This window comes from Phycodurus eques, chromosome 18 (genome assembly GCF_024500275.1).
Source record: "Phycodurus eques isolate BA_2022a chromosome 18, UOR_Pequ_1.1, whole genome shotgun sequence".
NCBI lineage: Eukaryota > Metazoa > Chordata > Actinopteri > Syngnathiformes > Syngnathidae > Phycodurus > Phycodurus eques.
This window is the reverse complement of record NC_084542.1, coordinates 10,086,538-10,107,064: the sequence shown is the minus strand read 5'-3', so window position 1 is coordinate 10,107,064 and position 20,527 is coordinate 10,086,538. Positions and strand designations below refer to the sequence as shown.

The 20,527-nt window shown below is 40.5% G+C and overlaps 2 protein-coding genes across 18 annotated transcripts in view; one reads left to right on the top strand and one right to left on the bottom strand.

Moving 5' to 3' along the window:
• Positions 1 to 1,573, top strand: part of LOC133416810 (disks large-associated protein 2-like) — a 68,714-nt gene extending 67,141 nt beyond the window's left edge. Inside the window, exons 11-12 of the mRNA XM_061704041.1 lie at positions 315 to 467; positions 1,215 to 1,573. Of these exons, the coding sequence (XP_061560025.1) occupies positions 315 to 467; positions 1,215 to 1,430 (369 nt within the window). The 3' untranslated portion in view covers positions 1,431 to 1,573. The remainder of the gene's footprint in view (positions 1 to 314; positions 468 to 1,214) is intronic.
• Positions 1,574 to 8,548: 6,975 nt separating this feature from the next.
• Positions 8,549 to 20,527, bottom strand: part of ptprk (protein tyrosine phosphatase receptor type K) — a 99,193-nt gene continuing 87,214 nt past the window's right edge. For 2 of the 17 annotated variants that reach the window (XM_061705011.1, XM_061705013.1), the window contains 15 exons: positions 20,413 to 20,512; positions 20,046 to 20,191; positions 19,146 to 19,163; positions 18,076 to 18,112; positions 17,860 to 17,957; positions 17,478 to 17,594; positions 16,736 to 16,890; positions 16,488 to 16,623; positions 15,358 to 15,507; positions 15,020 to 15,193; positions 13,036 to 13,167; positions 12,831 to 12,956; positions 12,202 to 12,365; positions 11,242 to 11,377; positions 8,551 to 10,551 (listed from right to left, as the gene is read on the bottom strand). In XM_061705011.1, the coding sequence (XP_061560995.1) occupies positions 10,498 to 10,551; positions 11,242 to 11,377; positions 12,202 to 12,365; positions 12,831 to 12,956; positions 13,036 to 13,167; positions 15,020 to 15,193; positions 15,358 to 15,507; positions 16,488 to 16,623; positions 16,736 to 16,890; positions 17,478 to 17,594; positions 17,860 to 17,957; positions 18,076 to 18,112; positions 19,146 to 19,163; positions 20,046 to 20,191; positions 20,413 to 20,512 (1,743 nt within the window). In that variant the 3' untranslated portion in view covers positions 8,551 to 10,497. Of the gene's footprint in view, positions 10,552 to 11,241; positions 11,378 to 12,201; positions 12,366 to 12,830; positions 12,957 to 13,035; positions 13,168 to 15,019; positions 15,194 to 15,357; positions 15,508 to 16,487; positions 16,624 to 16,735; positions 16,891 to 17,477; positions 17,595 to 17,859; positions 17,958 to 18,075; positions 18,113 to 19,145; positions 19,164 to 20,045; positions 20,192 to 20,412; positions 20,513 to 20,527 lie in introns of all 17 variants that reach the window. The other 15 variants (XM_061705017.1, XM_061705015.1, XM_061705025.1 and 12 more) reach the window with 13 other exon arrangements.

Genomic DNA, 20,527 nt, shown 5'->3' with positions numbered 1-20,527 from the left:
AAACAAACATGTACCATGTTTCAAATTACTACCAGTGGGGCGGAGCGCTGCTGCAAATGATGACAAATAATAATAATAATAAATGTAATGACAGAATGCCTTCACATTTTCTACTGTATGTAATAATAATATAATAATAATAATAATAATGTGCAAGTGCTATTGGTGCTTCACTGCTCCCTAGTGGCAGTCTTGGTTAAACTTGCCATTGTGTTGGGTACTCAAACTGTTGCTGGCAGTGTTGGACTGGGTTTTAGTAAGAAGTAAACATTGCCATTAAAGTGTTGTTGTTGTTGTTGTTGTTGTTGAACAAGGACCCCAGTGCCATGCCCAGACCCACATCTCAGGACCTGGCCGGATTCTGGGACCTCTTGCAGCTTTCCATTGAAGACGTCACTGCCAAATTCGAAGAGCTGCAGCAGATCAAGAGCAACCAGTGGCAGCTGGTTGAGAGTCCTGAGAAGAAGGTATCCGAATTTTTGCTTTCGTCTGTCCCATTTCCACCACGCAGCATTGTGACATTGAGTAAAGTTTCTAAATATCGTTATCAAAATAAATGAGATGCGCTGGTACGATGCAGTCCAGTGATTGGTATGGTTATGGTCAATAGAAGGGAGACAAAGTTGTTGAATTCAAATACTTTTGTGTTTATTGTGTGAGTTGCCGCTGTTACAAAAGATGTACTGAAAACCCAAACTACCAACATTTGGATTCTGAAATATGTCTTTTGTGACACCAGTCCTGGAACCTTTCACAGTTACCTCAGGTTAGATTCAAATCCACGGACAATCCAGCCTACACCGTTCATAGTTTCCGGTTTAAAAAACAAGTACAATCACATTTTCCGAAGTGGTGTCCCATCATTCTACTGTGACATCCATTGCGCTTCACGTGTACCAACGTCCTACAAACCGGACAATCGAGCCACTCCTGCTTTATTTCGGACACCGTTTGCTCCAGAGGTCTGAGAAGTACAATCTTCACCCCAGAAAACTTTTACCCTGACCACAGTAACATGTAGTCCTTCAAACTGGCTACTGGGCCTGATGGCTTACCATCATCCCACTTCTGACACCACTGGTCATAGAAGGGGGAAGAAATGCCAACTTCAAGATCCACAACAAGGTTTATGTTTCTAAACTGCACTGAACTGTAGGGTGAAATGTCCTCGGTCATCAGACCGATTCCTACGATATCGTCTTCTGTTTCCCAAGGATCGTAAGTGGATTCCTCTTCCGACTAAGAGGCCCGCCAGGGGCCGTGGCGGCATGATGCGGGAGCGCTCCCTGGACCTCCAGGACCGCCAGCGTCAGGAAGCCCGCAGACGGCTCATGGCCGCCAAACGAGCGGCGTCCTTCAGACAGAACTCGGCCACGGAGCGGGCCGACAGCATCGAGATCTACATCCCGGAAGCTCAGACGAGGCTTTGAGGTCCTCGGATTCATCCTCGATCTCTTTCCTCATCTCCCCCACCCCATCCAACACCAGCTTTTGGCGTCACATCTAGCTTCCATCACCCACCTTAAGATGCGTTGCCATTCTCTGGGTTCTTACGCTTATAGCCTTTATTTCGAAGTGCATCCTCCAAATCAATTCAAATCCTTATTATGAGGGGTGTGGTGCTTGCAGCAAGCTCAAACAAACTTCTGCCCTTCAGTAATCAATAGTTCATGAAGAGTCTATTGGATGAGCTGCTATCGCCCCAAATCAACATCAAATTTATGGATTGTATTCCCCGTTTTAAGTGAAAAAAAAAAAAGTTTCTGTTTTTTTCGTGAAGTCGTAATCCTTAAAATAATATGATTGGCGATCAATCCGAATTTGAAACTATTGTTGCGAATTCCACATCGTCGTTTCGCCCTTCATCCATTTGACTCATGGGAGTGATTGTTCTTGTTTGCTGCTGGATGCGTTCGCATTGCGGAACACATTTGTCTACGAACTAAAGAGGTTGCGGAAGAGGAGAGCACGAAACAAAGCATTTTTTGGGCCTTATGATATTCATGTTTGTATTTCCAAGGGAAATGTAGTTTATGAAGCTCACGTGATAATGTTGCAGTTGAATTGCAAAGGACAGTTGTTGTTGTTCCCCCGCCCCACCCTCAATCCCCCCCGCACCATTCTACATGATTTCATTTGTCCTGATATTGTGATAACTACACTTACATTGCAAATTGCATTTAGCATTGACAGGATTGTTGGATGATTTAACAAAGCATTTGTATTGGTTGATTAGGGCATGCTTTTACGCTGCAACATTTAGCTCAGATTACAAAAACGTCAGTCAACAACAAAAAAACAACAAAAAAAGACAGGCGCAAATGACACTTTAACACTGGTCAGTTACTATAGTAAATGGTGCTGCTTTTTACTCTCCAAGTGTTGTCCTTAACCCGGGCCTACGCGCACACAGACACACTCAAGGACTTTTTAAAACAGAGAATTATCAACATGGTGCCCGTTGTCTCTGCGCTGGTGTGTGTGTGTGCTCCGTTGTGACGTTAGGAAGGATCATCTTTGCAATGCGCTCATCAGAAAAAAAGAAAAACAAAAAGTCCTCGTGCAAACACGTCAGGGATGTTTATGTGAGACACTGCACATTTTGACTTGACAAAGTACACTTGAGGGAAAAAAAGAAACAAACATTGCTGCTGGCTGAAGAAGCAGCGCATCATATAATACTGTGTGTAATAACTTGACCAAACGACTTTACAATCGTTTGCATAGTACACTTGCTTTGAGGTGAACTGTATTTTTTCCATCACTTACTTCAGTGAACTATAATGATGGTGGAGCAGCCAGGAAACCTCTCATTCTGTGTTAGCACTAGCATGCAGTTTTAACATTGTCACATTATATCTACCGGATGACTACAGTGTATGGTGTCCTTCACAATTTAAGAGCAATTAATCTTAATAATACTTTCATTTACTGGACTGTATACATTTTTTTTGGTTTTTTTTTTTTTTTTTTGCATCCAGCTTTGACACGGCAAAATACCACTGGTAACTCATTACTGCATGCCCCCAAGACAATTTGCACATTAGCGGAGGCACTCGAGCTGGCTAAAAAAAGATTAAAGACTCAATATGGAATAATGTACTCAATATGGAATAATGTAAACTGACAGCTTCCCAATCATTTACATGGTTCACTGGCTCGTAAATAAGGAGAGTTGTGTCTATTTCATTCCCATGGCAACCACAGAGCCATTACTTACTTACTTCGGTAATTTGTACTGTATTTAGTGTACCAGCCAGGACAACTCATGTTGCGTTACTACATCCAGAAGCCACTGTTAGTTTTGATTTATGGTAGTGGATCAAATGTATACAGTATCCTTTACAACTGTAGTGTGGATCCTGAGGAACAAAAACCAAACAAACAATTATTCCTTTATGTACGTTATTGTATCGTAATTTATACAGATCTGTGATTTGCCCTGCGATGACAAGGCAAAATACCACACGTAATTTATTATTGCATGAAATCAATATTATGGCTGAAGACAAACTTGATTTTGTACGGGTAAATGTCTCCCACGCTAAAACAGCCACGCTTTAACTCCTATTTTCAAAAAGTTCTTGATGATTTCAAATTTTAGGCATTCATAGTGAAGGCCTTCCTTTTTGACAGAGGAAATGCTGGTAAGCCCACTGAAATACACTTCTTGCATAATGGAAAAGACAAAGACTAAACAGTAAAGACCGCTTCATAAAAATCGTGGGAGTTGGACAATTTAGTGTTGCTCTTTAAACTCCGCAGATACGTTAAACGTTTGCAAAATACTATTTTTAGAATATATATATCGAAAAAATTAGAGGAGTACGGGGATTTAGGTTGGGAGAAACCCAAACAGTGCGTAAAAAAAGTTGTTTTAACACCTCCACGGTCCGCATAGATGTCGACTTTTGTGGTTGTTTTAAATATACGTGTCATTCTCTTTGTTTTATGATTAGTTTGACGCTAAACTTTAACTGGGAGCGGCTTTAAACTGCTTGAAGTTTCTTTTTTGGAGGTTTATTTACTATGCCGAACTGCAGCTTGTTTGAGTTCATACAGCGAGCGTATCTCAAATGTTTGTTGCTCACAAGTCAAAGCAAAAAAAAATCAACGGAATGACAGCTTGTATCTCAACAATCATGTAAGTCAGGTCACTTGTATCTCAAGGCAGCACTTTAATGTATATGCTTTTTGACATACAATTTAGTTCATTGGCCCAAATATGGGCGGCACGGTGGGCGACTGGTTAGCACATCTGCCTCACAGTTCTGAGTTCAAATCCCAGCCCCGCCTGTGTGGAGTTTGCATGTTCTCCCCGTGCCTGCGTGGGTTTTCTCCGGGCACTCCGGTTTCCTCCCACATCCCCCCAAAAAACATGCATGTTAATTGAACACTCTAAATTGCCCGTAGGTGTGAATGTGTGCTCGAATGGTTGTTTGTTTCTATGTGCCCTACGATTGGCTGGCGACCAGTTCAGGGTGTACTCCGCCTCTCGCCCGAAGATAGCTGGGATAGGCTCCAGCACTCCCGAGACCCTTGTGAGGATAAAGTGTTCCAGAAAATGGATGGAAGGATGGCCCAAATCTGCCATTTAAAATCACTGCTGAGTGTGACCAGCTGTATTTTTTTTTTGCCACATTACCACATTAATCATCTCATTAATTTTGAAGGAGGAATTGCGATGTTTAAAAAACAAGAGCAAGATTTGCCATTTATTTCTTTAATTGCTTGAATTGTTTTATTTCAATATTGGAATCCCCCTTTTTTTTTTTTTTTTTTTGGCTATGTTGATGTTTAACGGTGGGAATTTATTATCAAAATTGGATTTATTTAGGAATATCTTTATCGAGCGAGGATTTATGACTGGGAGAACTCATTTATTGCTTCCACGGGTGGTCTATATATGTCAGAGAGCCTTTGGCTCTTTCTTTCCTGCATCACACACACTCATCACTTCTTGGACAACAACTACCTATTCAAGCAGATGTGTGCGTGTGTATTTGTAGTGCTGTACGGTGAGGAATTTACAGGGTTTAAGATGCATGGTGGGATAAAAGAAACCTGTCACTTGCACACGCAGACACATTTACAGTCAGTGCTGGTATCATGCGGGGCTATTACCGTAGTATATATTCATGACATCATATGTGCATAATTAAGATGAAACCCAAATATATTTGCTATGAGGGGGCTTTGGCAACTATGTACATGACAATTCCTCAGGTGCCTTACAGTGTCGATGTGCATGTGGATGGCTGTGGACGCGCTGCTACTACTGCTGCTACTTCTTTAGCGTTACAAAAGGGCTGCAAACCGGGCCGAGTCAGACTCGATGTAGACAATGCCACATTCAAATACACAATTCATCTTGTGTGATAACGGCACGAGTCAGTAGTGGAAAAGCATCCGGGTTACACTTATTGGGGTGTGTGTGTGGGGCGGGGGGGGGGGGGGGCTCAAAAATGTGCAAAATAAATATTCAGTATCTTAACAGTGTGCAAGGGAGAGAGGGAACTGTGATTAAGTGATTATAAACTTTTAGGATGTACAGTTTAAATTATATTTTAAATTGATGGAGGAAGAGCCAGCCACCAAATGGCACTTTTTTTTTTTTAACCTTTAAATCTAACCTTTTTTTTTGTGGTCATCACAAATAAGAGTACGGTACTATTTATTTCTGTTACCCTAAAAATCTTGTTGCCGTTCACCACGAGTTAAAGTACCATCTGGTGCTAAAAGGCAGCCAGTGTTGTCATTTAGAAGTAAAATATGCAAATAATAATATGTTAGCAGTTCTAATAAAAATGTATGATTTTGATTAAGTACAAAGGAGTTTTAGGGGCACATGGAAAAGAAAAAGAATACAATAATAATAATATTTATGTTGTCTTGTTCTCATTCACAGATGTTCCTTATTGTTCCTTATTATCTTGTTTTCTTTTCAAACAGTTTGAACATCATGATTTCATGCTTTAATTCAATGGCCAATGTGCTCTGGTGTGTGCACCTTGGCCACCAGGGGGCAGTATACTACATACGTATAATTCACCTAGATTTGCTTGTGGAACACGAAGAAGACTAAACTGCAGTCATTCATTCATTCATTCATCTTTGCTTTTCTCAAGCTAGTAGTCTTTATTCAGGCCAGATTATGTGGTTTGCTTAGATGTGCAATTAATTCTCTTTGTTTTATGTTTAGTTTTACAGTCAAAAGGGGGTGGCGATAAACAGCTAAAAGAAAGCGCACGGCGCCTTGTTTTGATGTTGGGTAGTTCGCTGCCGCCATAACGCAAATCATTGCTCATAATACAAGGCAAAACATTGGCTGAAAACTCGTAAGTTGGGTCCCTTGTACAAGTCAAGGCACCATTGTATTTTTGTCTTTCCAGTGTAGCCTTAACACTCCTTCGTATTTTAGAGACCCCCGCAGAGGGGCAATTTGATTGCCTTCATTGAAGCTCATGTAACTTGAAACCTGAAATTACAAATGAATCTTCTTCATGGACGTTAGCAATCTCAACAATAACGTGCGTACTAAACGGGAGCAGCCAGGAGGCTCGTCTTCTTCCCTCACAACACGGTAGGTTTAAAATCGCAGAAACGGCACAGAACTCGTCGCGAACTCTTGCGGGTGGGCTTGGAGGCCACGATTGCGTCACTATGCAGCGTTAGCGTGTGTGTACTGTATGTGTTGCTGGGAGGTCAGCGGGGTTGTGATTCTGCTTTTTAATTGACCCACTTAGACGTGCCAATTGCATCAATGAATACCACATCAGAGATCTTTGAACTGGTGCTCAATCTATGGAATGTTCATGTATTTTTGTTTCTCTTCATTCAGACCATCGACACGCACACGCGCACACAGTAGTAGACAGAGTCCCAACTGGATCTTCTGATCAAGCTTGAATTATGAAGCTTTTTTTTCCTCCCTTGTTTTGTGCACTGCAAAGATGTCCTTCACTTGTTGTGCTCTCTCTCCTCATAAAAACACCACTGACGTCACCCAGTCGTCGGCTTTATCTGCTCTTCAAGCAATAAGCTTAGTTGACATACTTAATATGTGGATGGTAATTCTATTTTTTTAGTGTTTTCCAAGAGTGCGACTCACCCCACTCTCTGCTTTTTAGAAGAATATTGATATGATTATGTCACTGCTTCCAGAAGCCCACTTGAATCCACTCGCTACCATTTGTTTTTGGATGATTTCATTATGAGGCGAGAGAGCAGTCACACTGTTGTTTGCCTTTGGTGGAGAACTGTGTCGTGTTGTGGACGTTGGTAGAAAAAAAAAATAATGACTTTTTTTTTTTTTTTAAGGCCTTATAAGGGGTTTTGGAAAATGAGAAACACATGACGGCAAAAAGATGGTTATTGTTATTTTATTTAGAATTGTTGAGAAATATGAGGATGGATATAAATGCCAAATATTCTGTATATGTACAAAGAAAATATACATATATAAATATAATATATGCCTAATTTGAATGGAACTATTTTACGCGCTTGACCATGTTTTTGTTGTTTCAAAGCCTTCTTTCGTCCACATGATTTTATAGGCTCTTCAGATAGCATGCAGGGTAGTGAAATGAATGTATTATTTTGTGTTTCCTTGCTGGTCAGTATTACAGCATTCTACAGATTGGTTAGTGTTTATAAGATTCTTTTAAAGATGAATATTTCCTTTTCGAGGTTGCTTTACCCCGGACACATATACCGTAAGATTTCTTTCCTTTTTTTTTTTTTTTTTAAATGCAAGGGTTGGATTCAACGATTCATATCATTTTCTGATTTTCGTTTTCGCTTTGTTTAAAAGTATAATTTGACTCTTTAAACTACTGCCATCAACCATGTGTAAATAAAGATGCAAATTAAACTTTTTGAAGAAAGCAGGAAGGTTGTGAGACGCTTGTCATATGTTGGCTCGAGTGCGACGAGAGTTAAGGACACAGTGCCTAAAACTTTCAGGTGAATTTTAACGGGACAATACCAGCCATACTAAGTGAATGGTATTGATCTCCTGAGTGATTCTGCAGAACACAGTGAAGATGACAAGTGGCTGGCCTGGGAACGCTTCGGAGTCTGCACGGAAGATCTGGTTGAAGTGGATGGGGAGAGGGAAGTCCGGGCTTCCCTGCTAAGGCTACTGCCCCCGCGAACCGACCTTGGATAAGTGGAAGAAAATGGATGGATGGAAATTAGTTTTGAGGGGGCAGCCCTGACTACGGGCCAACCAATTAATCGGTTGATATTAGCGCTTTTCAAATCGATTTTTGGATGGATATTCAAACAAAGATTTTTGACAATTGTAAAATAGTCAAATGTTCTGCCTGTAATTCATGTTATTATTTATTGTTATTGTGGACCAAAAGAGATGCGTTTTTTAATTCATAATATATAACATTTAATTCATTAGCCGATTTATCAGTTATTGTTATTTTATTCTGCCAGATATTGGAACCGGCCTAAAAAAAAAAAATCCATATAGTTCGGCTCTAGTATATTTACCGCAAATGTAGTCAGACAGAAAAGAGACACCACAACAAAAACATCAGATAATAAGCACATAAAATATACAACAACAATACAATTCCACAAGTTTAATCTACATGCAGACTGGGAAGGCAGTGCTGCCCCTTTTTGGGAAGGGAAGCAACGAGTAGCCAATAGGACGCAGTGTGTGGTGGGGGTGGCTATCGAGAGCCAATCACCCCTGCTAATAATTTGCGTGCAAATGACAGGACAGTCCGGGAAGGGCAAGTGAAGCGCACTATCAATGATTTCCTGATTAATGTATTCATGAAATAAAAGTCTTTTTGAAAGTAGTAGTCTTTTTTTTTATTATTACAGCAAAGAAGCCAAACATTACAGACAAGAATAACTATGAATATTGACTTTATATTCAGACTGGCTTGGCAGCAAACGTCACTCATGGTCACTTTTACTGGAATGGTGGATTTCTTTGTTTTAGTGATGCGAGTCACTAAATCCGTGGTTTCCCTATTACTTGACATCTTTTCTTTTTTTTTAAACAAAAAAACGAGAACTAAAAAGAAAAACAATTTAGGTTCCACTGAGAGAATACACATTTAACATTTGTCTGTACAAACAGAAGCGATGCTGTAACATTTCACCTGTCAATTAAATCTCAACATTAGAGCCTTTTAACGTATCGTCTATTTACAGGATGCAACCTTTCTAGAGCCTTATATTCTATTTACAAACTTTGTTTTAGTTTTGTCCGAATGGAGCTTGTGCGAAACAGAAACACGTCAGTCAGCAAAAGTCAACATTGTGACAACGCCGCTGGTCCACGAGGACGCATTCAACAAAGTTTGATCTCCATCCATCCGCTTGAAACAAAACACACCAAAAACGATCAGGCACAAGCGTCACTTTCACGGCTGGCGGGATAGAAAATAGCTCTTCTCGTTTCGACAATGAGGCCAAATTCTGACCACGACGGGAGCGACGAGGCTGTTTTGCACCAAATAAAGCACAGTAATGTCACAAGACTCATTTCAAATTAAAACAAGACAATACTACAGAGTAAATACAGGAGAGAGAAAAAAGAAACTAATGTACCTCTAATGCTCCAATATACAGCATGTTCTTACACTCGCCGCTCACTGGTGGGCCCATTTATGGTGGTGGTGGGAGTGAAGAATGATTGTTCTTATAAGCAACGCAAGTAAACAATAAATACGAACAATGTGCTTCAACCGTATACACATATTTACAACAAGTCTTTGGCTTATGAATAAAACATCGGCGACGCCATAAGAAGAGAGAAAATATGACGGTAGGCCGCCAGTGCACAAAATAAACGAAGCCAAGGGACAGCGTTAATGGTCGCTTTGAACCTGTCAGAACACTAATTAGTTCATATTTCTTTAAAGAGCTCATTCGGTGTGAGGAATTGAAAGTGTTTTGGGCCCAGCCCTCAATTACAACACAAATAAAGCCAAAGGTGTTTACTTTAACACTAAAAGACAAAAGAAAATCAACTTACAAAAAAAAAGGACACAAATAAAAATCACATTTCATTTGACTACAAGTTTCTTCTTCATGACATGACAAACGTAAAAGCCTAATAATACTCAACATGTAAACGTTCTTTTGTGTCAGTCTTTCTAAATGACCTTTAGGTTAGTTTACGTTTTTCAAGATCTAATTCTGATTGACTAAAAAGACCTTAAAAAGAACATCCTGATGACGTTCACCTGAAGCTGGTGGCAGTTATGGAGCGATAGGCGTGTAGAGAGACTAAACATTGTTGACTTGTGGCTCCTCGCATCCAGGGGCCCACTGGCACTCAAAAAGGTGTACAATATCAGCTTAAAAGCAGTCTCCTCAGCACATGTCCAATAGACGGCGCTCTGTAAGGAATGGCGACGTGCTACTGGTGAGCGGCCGCCGCGTGGCGAGGGGGCTCGGAGGTGGCAAGGGAAGGGTGGCGGGTGGTTTTCTGTACTCCTCCACCGTTTTCCCACATGCTTAGGAGGACTCAATGAACTCCAGTGCCAGGTCGTAGCAGAACCTGTACTGCTCCTGGAAACCAAAAACGTCACATTTATGTACAGTATATTGTATGCCCAAAATAGTCCAGTACAGTCAAAGTCATCCAACTAAGACAAATAAACTGTTCCCTCAAATAGATGCCTACATTTGACCATCAGGTAAAAAACAAAACAAAACAGTTATCGCTGTAATTATTAGTTTAAAGACGCTATTGTTCACTCACAAAGAGGTAAACAGCTGAGGACTTGGAACATGTTAACCAAAACAGCAGCTCTAATGAGGCAGCCCCCTCAAAAAGAGCCCTTATAACACCCCAACTCAACATTTTAATCTTTGCAAAAATGTCATATTAGAAATCACATAGTTCTACTGCTTCATAGTGATGCATGTGACAGGGATTTGGATTCAAGTTTAAAGTACCAAATAACGTAGAGACAACTGCACAGCAATGTCACGTCGCAGGAACCTCCCTAAAAACTAAATACAAGGGAACCTAAATTAATAGTGTTATCAGTGCTACTATTTAACGTCAAAATAATTACTGTGACTACTGTGATTAAAACAACATGTCAAGTGTTATCATTTTAAGCACTTGAAATCATATTATCCAATAGTTAATGACTTTTCAATTGTGGAAAACATTCAAGATTAATCGTTTGTTGCAGCCCACAATGTAAGCTGATTCGTTGACAGACACAAGCAAGCAGTGTTTGGACTCACCGGAGCGTCGACCATGTTGGGTTTGCTGTTCCTCAACGTTTTGACGGCGTGGAAGACGTCGATCACGCTCTGCCTCTTGGCCATCTCGCACACGATGCTGCTGGCACAGAACACGCCACTACGCCCGCCTCCGTTTCTTTACAAACACAAACAAAGGGAGTTAATTTTTTTGTGTGTGTGTGTGTAACTTTGTCTTCAATTTCTTGACTATGACCTACAAAATGAAGTTAGAAAAGTTTTAGTTTGAAAAAAAAAAAAAAAAAAACTAGGAACAATAGCATTGTCATGTTCATATGGCATATTATTATTATAATGAATACCCTGAATACACAAAAAACGCGTGCATGCTAGAGCAGTGATTCTCAGTGTGGTATTCCACCTCCCTCTAGTGGTACGTGATGAATCACTCCATTAAATGTTCAAACTGCAGAAGGTCCATGGCTTAAACAGGTTTTTTTTTTTTTTTTTTTTTTTTAAATCGAGTACAGCACATTTGTTCAGTACAATTCAGTTGTATATCACTAAGAACAATAAATTTGCATTTAATCTTTTATAACTGATTGTTTAAAAAACATTTGTTTAGGTACAATGTTTAATATATGTACAATACATGTACTAATAATTCAATAATTATTAGTAATTTTGCAGTCCAATATTGATGTGCTGTGTTAATGTTCAAACTGTGCACAATGTGGTTACAATGATAGTCAATATACAATTTAGGAATAATAATAATTTAAAAAAAAGCCTAATTTAATTCATTCTTGATCAACATTACTACACTACTGTATTTTAATGTTGGTCATGGTGGTGATATTTGGAGAGAGAACTGTTTTTGGGTGCTACTTGGTGTAAGAAATTTACAACAACAATGTTTACCGGTAATCCTTGGTGGAAGTGTGCACGATGACAGCTACCCATCCTCCGCAATGTAACAGAAAATATTGAGCCTTCACTCACAGGCAATGAACGATGGTTCTTCCCTCCCCCTCCTCTCCCTCACGCTGCCACTGGTCCACCTGCAGGATGAGCTTGAGGAAGGACCTCTTGGAGGCCGGGACCTCCCTGTGACCCGCCCAGCCCAAGTACTGGAACTGACGAACCATCAGGTAGCCCTCTTGAGGCTAAAACATAAACAGATGGTGACAGTTAGCCACACACTCACACACGCTTGATGAACGGGACTTAAAAGGAGTTTTTATGGAAATTTGAAAAAAACAGTTAGCAATCGCAATTAACATTAGCATTAGCATTTTAGGTAAAAAAAACGCTAACTTCCGTTCACACATTAACGGTGCCTTAAAAATCACTTACAGACGCTCCACTCTCTTTTTTTGCAAAGTTTACTAGCCAACACTGCATCCGTCTGCAATAAATATTTGCGTGAAACATTGGTTCTGGCAGCGCAAACATGGTTCCGGACGGAACGATTGTTTTTGGTTTCCGGGGGAGCTTTGAGGCAGACATTTTGCGTCGAACTATTTTTTAAGTCGATTTAGCAGAGGTATTCGATTTTTTTCCCCCCAGCCCTAGTATGTTTCCTATTTAGAATGGATGGGATGGATGTCTCCTTTATCATGAAGACTAACCCTTGTGAGGTTGCAAACTCTGAACAGCCTGCTGATGACATCACAGTCCATTGAGCAGGACATACATTCTACTTGGACGGGCCCATAACGCAACATGCCCTCTTCCGGCCAGTACTGGGGACAGCCCTGCGCAGATGATTCGACATTTGATTAGATAAAACATACAGACCCATGACTCTGTGGTCGTGTGAAAGTCACAGTGTACCTGCGCTAGGTCAATCTCATTGAGCATCACCAGACTGGTGCATCCGTAGTCGTACACCAGACGCCAAAAGTCTTTGACGGTGTTGGGCAGAGGGTGCTGGGTGACGATGAAGGCAGCAGGCTGTCTGTAGCTCTGAAGGTAAACAAAAAAGATATGTCAGGTCAGAAATCTGTTCAACATTTGATAGGAGACACACAGCTCTTTTGTCTGTCTCACTCACACAGGGCAATGTGGAGCAACCATAAAGGTCCTAGATGCTTGGTCACAAGATCATGCAGTGGGTGAGGAGCATGCAGCACAGATAAACACATCTACTAGGGTCCACTTCATATTCGGTCTCTATAAACGTATCATATGAACCGACGGTACGTAGCCACACATGTAGCACAGGTGTGAATGGCGTGTTGGGTTTAAGGGGGACATGAGGGACAAGGACACGCGTGTGGGACGGGAGGCGTGTGAGCTATGGGCGTTAATGGCAAGACATTGAATGTGGTGGCTGGTGGAAAGACAGCGAAGCCATGAAACAAATCCAGTATTGGAATATTTGAAGTGAAACCCCATTACCTGGAACTCCTCTGACAGCTTGGTTAGAGAGAGGCCAAAGGCAAGTTTAACTAAAACGCAATTTTACAAACTGCACTGAAGTTCATCAGATTGAATCACAATTCTACCACGTTTGCCCAGAAAGTTGGGTTTCTTTTACCTCACCATGCAAATAGTACTGTACAACCATTGCAAGACCTCAGCTCACAAGTCACACTATCTAAAGTCTTCTTCATGAGAATTTAGTCGGATGGCAGAGGAAAAAGCGCTACATTTTATATGCATGTCTCTGTGCCTAAGCAAGCCTATATTAATGGTAAAACGGCACGGTGGCCGACTGGTTAGAGCGTCAGCCTCACAGTTCTGAGGACCGGGGTTCAATCCCCGGCCCCGCCTGTGTGGAGTTTGCATGTTCTCCCCGTGCCTGCGTGGGTTTTCTCTGGGCACTCCGGTTTACTCCCACATCCCAAAAACATGTATGAATTGGAGACTCTAAATTGCCCGTAGGTGTGGATGTGAGTGCGAACGGTTGTTTGTTTCTATGTGCCCTGCGATTGGCTGGCAACCAGTTCAGGGTGTACCCCGTCTCCTGCCCGATGATAGCTTGGATAGACTCCAGCACGCCCGCGACCCCAGTGAGGAGAAGCGGCTCAGAAAATGGATGGACAACAACAACAACACTGTATTGTGCCATTAAAAGTGTTGTTGAAGAAGATTTGTGAGTAACAGCAATGTGGGTTATTTCCTTATTACAGTGGATCCCTTTCCATCGACATCCTTCTAATTTCTCATGAAAACCGATTGCACTGCGTCATCTCCCGACAAACTGCAGAGTACCCATGACAACAAATGCTAAACTATAACTGACAATGAATACATTTCCCATATGTTTTACATTTGTAGTACAATTTGGTTGACTAATTTTTTTTTATTTTATTGAAGTCATGAAATAACGGCAACACGTCCATGCCAATGTTAGTGATGTTTTTGCTCTGCAGAGAAGGTATTTATTTCCCTTTTAGTCAAAACCTGGATTTGTCTCTAGCTTTCTTGTGTGCTTAAACCACAAACACAGCATCACACCAACAGGGAGGGGAGACTGTATGTGTGCGCGTGAGTGACTGAATAAAGTACTCTACTGGTCAAAGGTTTTAGAAAAACCTCCACTCTCCAGGTGGGCATCTTTGTTGTACTGTTTTCTTGCTGGCCACAACACTATTAAATCAGCTTTATTTTCCACTGTTGACTCTTCTAAAATGTTTGACCAGTAGTGTCTTCATTTTCATCATTTTTAACAAATGTATTGGGATTTTTTTCCCATGTTTTCACACAGTGTTTACATTTTTAACAAATGTATTGTTTAACAATTTATCAGGCAAAAAGTATGTATTTTACAGTGGCCAGTGAAACTTGTTGCTGTGCAGCTGTGTGAACTCACATCCATGAGAGCCGCGTTGATGTAGTTGCTACTTTCCCCGTCTATTGTGATGAGGAAGGGCAGGCATCTATCAGGAGGAAGACCGTCCATGAAGCGGTTCTTATCCTGGTTTCTAGGCAACAACGCAATGCTGCAGTCTTCAGGCTGAGGCTGAGGAGTCACTGAGTTTAAAGTCTGGAGGTCAAATCAAGAGATAATGCACCGGCGTGAGTTCATTGTGCTCCAGAAAGGCAAAAATATGTGCATGAGTCAGGTTCCGCTGCAAAAAGCAGGTGGGGGTGACAGAAGTTATAGCTTTGTTTTGCTCAGAAGAGAAAAACAAGAACAAGAAAAATTACCTGAAACTCATCCTTCAGGTGGGACGAGTTGGTCTGGGAGTCGATGCGGATGAGCTCATAGAAAGCCGCTTTGAACTCACAGACGGAAATGGCCGTTTCTCCGCAGAGACACGCCTCTAATATGGCATCGTGGATGAATATGTACTGCTCCTGGAGAACGTATAAGTGCATTTTATCACTGCACACACGTACGCACACACGGAACACAATGACCGTTGTCACAGCAACAACTTGTTGGAGGTGAGCAAACAAACGGTGAGTGAGAGGCGGCAGGTGGAGTCATGGAGATGATCAAATGAAGACTGAAGTTCACATTTTACAAGATTTAAGGCGGCTTCTCCGATTTGAATACTAAAAGTAAACTTGAATTGACGATTTTACTAGTCCAAATAAGTTGCAATTGGGGTTCCAAATAAAATATAAACGGGTTATCACAGAATTACAAATTACATCAATTGGGTGTTAAAAATAGTTCTTAATCATAATCATAACATAATTCTGTTTAGTTCTTAGTCGCTGTTTCATTCAGTCACCAAGAAAGCAACATTTAACAGGGAGTATGAATACGGCCTTCAGATGCTAATATAGGAATAATATATTTTATCACTATATTATAATGTTCATTTTCACAACTATCAATTGTATTTTAAGAAAGCAATGATCCTAGCGCAAACAGTTGCAGTTTGGATTTCTTTCAGCCACCACCAGATAATAGCAAACCAAGATTTTCCAAAGAGCCAAGTCAAAAGTAATCCTACCCTATACTCATTGTGGGAGTTTTTATGCAACACATTTTCTGTACAATTTTTTCGCTATCCCCAAGGATGTATTGTTTTTTTCATATCTTCATTACGGTGTAGTGCCAATGTGCTCTTTTGTGGAGTTTAGTTACACTTGTAATATTACTGTAATATGAATCTACTGTTTATGGAGTGTGTTGCACATCCTAGCGTTCATGACACTGGGGTGACAAGCAGTCAGTCAACATCACAAACAAACAATCAGACAGATGAAAGATGTTATGGATGTAGTCCCTTCAGCCCGTACCCTGTCTCGAGTCCAACAGTGTGTTGTTTACCGTGTCTGGCCCTAGCATGTTGATGCAGATGGATGATGGGTAATGCAGTCACCTCAGTCTGTACCATGTTGATCCTCCTGGACCGAAGTGCCTTGACGCAGTTGTAGATGTCCACCACGCCTTCCCTCTCGGCCATGTCCAGCATGATGTCGATGACGATGAAGCAGCCCGTACGTCCTGCCCCGGCACTGCACACAGACAACAAAGAATGAGCTATTTCTATTCTTCTCTTTATGTACACATATAACTGACATACTGTATGGGTGTTACACGTGGAAGTTGTGTAGAGTTTCTTTATACCTGCAGTGGACCACAATAGGCCCAGCAGAGGGTGGATTAGAGATTTTAACCCTGCGGATGAAGGAAAGTAGTCCCGTGGCGTGATACGGAACTCCGTGATCGGGCCAGCCTGTGAAGTGGAATTGCTTGACTTCTCGCACCTCATTGAAACCACGCTGAAGAGAAAGAAAGCAGACTAATCAAGAATGGTAATTTTTTTTAATTAAAAAAACATTTCAAAACATTTGTAAATGTTTGAGGTGAAAAAAACAACAACATTTCAAACATTTGTAAATGTTTGAGGTGTTTGGGATCAATTCCTAAACACTTTATAGGGCCCTAAGGTCAGCATTCTGTAGTGAAGTAAGGTTATCCCTGATACTGTATAGTGCACTCAAATGTATCTTACAATGCATCTTGAAAAGTAGTGAACAACTGATGGTCACTAGACAAGCAATATTTCTATGATGCATTGCATTGATATAGAAAAATATTTTCCGTTTGTGGGGTATTGTTTGATTTTCTGCACGAGACAAATTCATCAATTATGCTGTGAAAACAGCTTTAATGTAAGTAGAGCAACACATTACAACACGGCTAGACATCAAGTCTTTTGTTTGTATTCATTTTGTAAATCAGACTCAGCTGTTCAATATTTATGAAGGCAGATCCCCCAGAATGAGTGAACGATTCCCACCGCAGCCAGTGAGTAACTGTGCAACACGATATTTCATGCATTGTAAATACAAAAAAAACTTCTTACCCTCTCCAATGTAAACGTGCGGACCACATATTCAGCAAGCGGCTCCACCTCGACAAAGGTCACCTTGAAGTCACCGTACACCTCGGCATCATCTGGCCAGTACTTGTAGCACTTCACCTGTATTAAAAAAAAAAAAAAAAGAAACAAGCAAACACAATTATACCTGAACTCCACACATTGTTGTCCAGCTGACAGTCATAATGAATCTGAAAAGTACGAATTTGCTTTAACAAATTCCCTGGTCTTTCATCACCTGAAGAACTGGGATTAACTGTCTTTAAAGCTAAACATTCTTTCTATATTCAGGCCGTATCTTCTTATCTACAGACGAGCGGCCATTGCCAAATATCTTTAATAACTGGGAAGAGAAAGAACAACTTACCCTTCCGACCTCAACCAGATTGGTCACCATGACAATACAGGCCGACTGTTCCTGCCACACCATCCTCCAGAAGTCATACACGGTCTCGTGCACAGGACCTACAAACATAAGACACACCTTTACGACTCCATTAAGCTACAAATATGTATTTGTTGATTACAATTACTTTGAACATTACTTATCGTTATTAATGTTATTTGTTTGGCCACAGCTCACCCTGAGTAGCTATGTAGTGGCTTGGTCTCTGATAACCCTGAAAACACAAAACAAAGTGGCAATGCAACAAATGAAAAGGATTTAGAATCCCCTTTCATTGCAACAGGATTATTGTAAAAAAAGAACAGGTCAGGTTTATCCTATCTACAAAGGCACAGGATTATGAAGCATCTCCAAGATTGATATGAAGGTATTGTGAATTATGGTTAAAAGTACATGGTGACATTCATTTGAAATATGACCGAATAGGCTTCATGTGGAAAATCATTAGGAAAATTCCTTATTCATATTCAAACGGACGTAGATTTTTTAACCATGTTCACAAAGCTTTACAATTGTTTTGATATGCCCACTGCCTGTGAGACACCACCCATTTTGCTTTCAGTCTTCCTCTCAATTTGTCTGTGCCACTTCCAGATCTGCTTTCCAGTTGGTGTATTTTTATTGAATTTCCTTGAAAACACATGCTGCACACTGTTGTTTGACTGTTTGAGCATATTTTAATACATAAAATCTGATTTCAAATGTTTTTCAGCCTTAGGGAAAAAAGTATAACATCAATCAAACAAGAAACGTGAGTAAAAATTGGTTGGCTATGCGATTCGACTATGAAATGATGTCAATTCTAATTTACATACCTCGTACTATGATTTGTGAGGCTCGTTATATTTGTTATCTCATACACACTGTCTTCAACTAAATAGTTCCTGATATTTAAAAAGTAAGACCAAAGTGATTGCCTGTCATATTCAACAGATAACAACTGTGATGAAATGTTGTCACCTCTACAACTGTCAAGTGTGTGCACTTGGCAATGACAACAAGTAGTGACTGTCATGTCCAAAAGGCATGAGACACAGAAAGTGAGAAGACAAGCACAGTGATAGCGGTGCAAAGTGAGGGGAGGGAACAAAAAATAAAGTAGCGCAAGGTTGAGTCTCATGCGGTGAGATCCCCAAAAAGTGGAGAAAGAGCCTGGCCTTGAGCTAACGACTACTTGGTGCATGAATGGATGTAAACGGCTGTCGAGTTTGAAAAGCATGAATGGAAGAGTCCACAGTGATACTTACATCCCTGTACAGCCAAATCTACAGGCCAAGACACAGGCAGAAAAAACGAGTGAAAGAAAGGAGGAAGGAAAGAAAGAGCACAATAATGTCAGTGAGTGTCAACCAGAAACAGAAAAGTTGTATTGATGTGACATGTATGGACACAACATGCAGAAAACACACACACAAAAAAATAAAACAAAACTAGAATTATGTTGAATAGAAAGGACAATCCTTAAGTAAAAGCTGATGATTTATCATTTGACAACATCAATTACCAAGAGTGTCTTTTGTGACACTTTTGAGCTCTTTTCTAGAATTCTGAGATTGTTGTCTTTATATAATTACAAAGATGATGTAGCCAGAAGTGTCAACTCTACTAGTTCTGACTCTAGTGTGCCGTGAGTGGCGGCTAGCAATCTAGTGACCGTAGATTACATACAAAAAAATAAAAAATAAAAAAATAAAATCAAGAAAGATTTGTTGAAAAGGTGACTGCAGGTGGAGAGGTGAAGGTGGTTGAAGACGATGGCTAACAAAAAAAAAAAAATCAAGCTGAAGTTTGATGAACAAATGGATAGATTCAATGCAATGAAGAGTTTCAGTTTCTGGTCTGATAGAGTGAATCATTTCATTAAAACAGTCTGCTTCAAATTGAACTGAATGAATAAAGTTACCTACTAGCGACTGTTATTTCACATCAACTCCGAACATACTAGCATATTACTAGGTGTCTCTACATACAGCATGTTAAAAAACAATCTGATGTTAGCAATGTCATTTTTTTGAAAAACTTTATAAACAGTATGAAGATGAATCAGACTTAACACCAAAAGACAACACTTACAAATGATGCATATTGTGAAAATGGAGTAATGGATGACTTGGAGATGCAATTAAAGGTATAGAGGCCTGACATACGAGCGAGGGAGTGTGGTTTCGTTGGTTTCGTTGGGAGCCAATAGTAGCATTCGACGCGTTTCCACTTACATCGATGTAGTTGGCGTTGATGTAGTCGGAGGAGGGGTCGTCTTCAATGGGCTGGAGAATAACCCTTGAATGATCATCTGAAGAAAGAGAAAGAAGTACAGAGTAGAAAGGAGACGGTATGGAAGAGAAAAAGACAAGAGTGAGATGGATGAAACAAAACAACCATCAATATATCGATATTGTTTCTCCTTCTGTCAGTCCATTTCTTCTTCCCCCCCCCTTTCATACTCCTGGAAAAGTAAAGGTTATGTAATGTGTACATTTTTAAATTGTTGCTTTGTAATACTGATTTGCTTACATGCTATTATATTGCCATAACGGTTCTTGGTGCGGTTTTGCTCCTTCTTTGCCACGTCCCAGGTTGCTGACTGGCCTTCAAAAAAACTCTGCATCACCAACAACACACGCAAAAT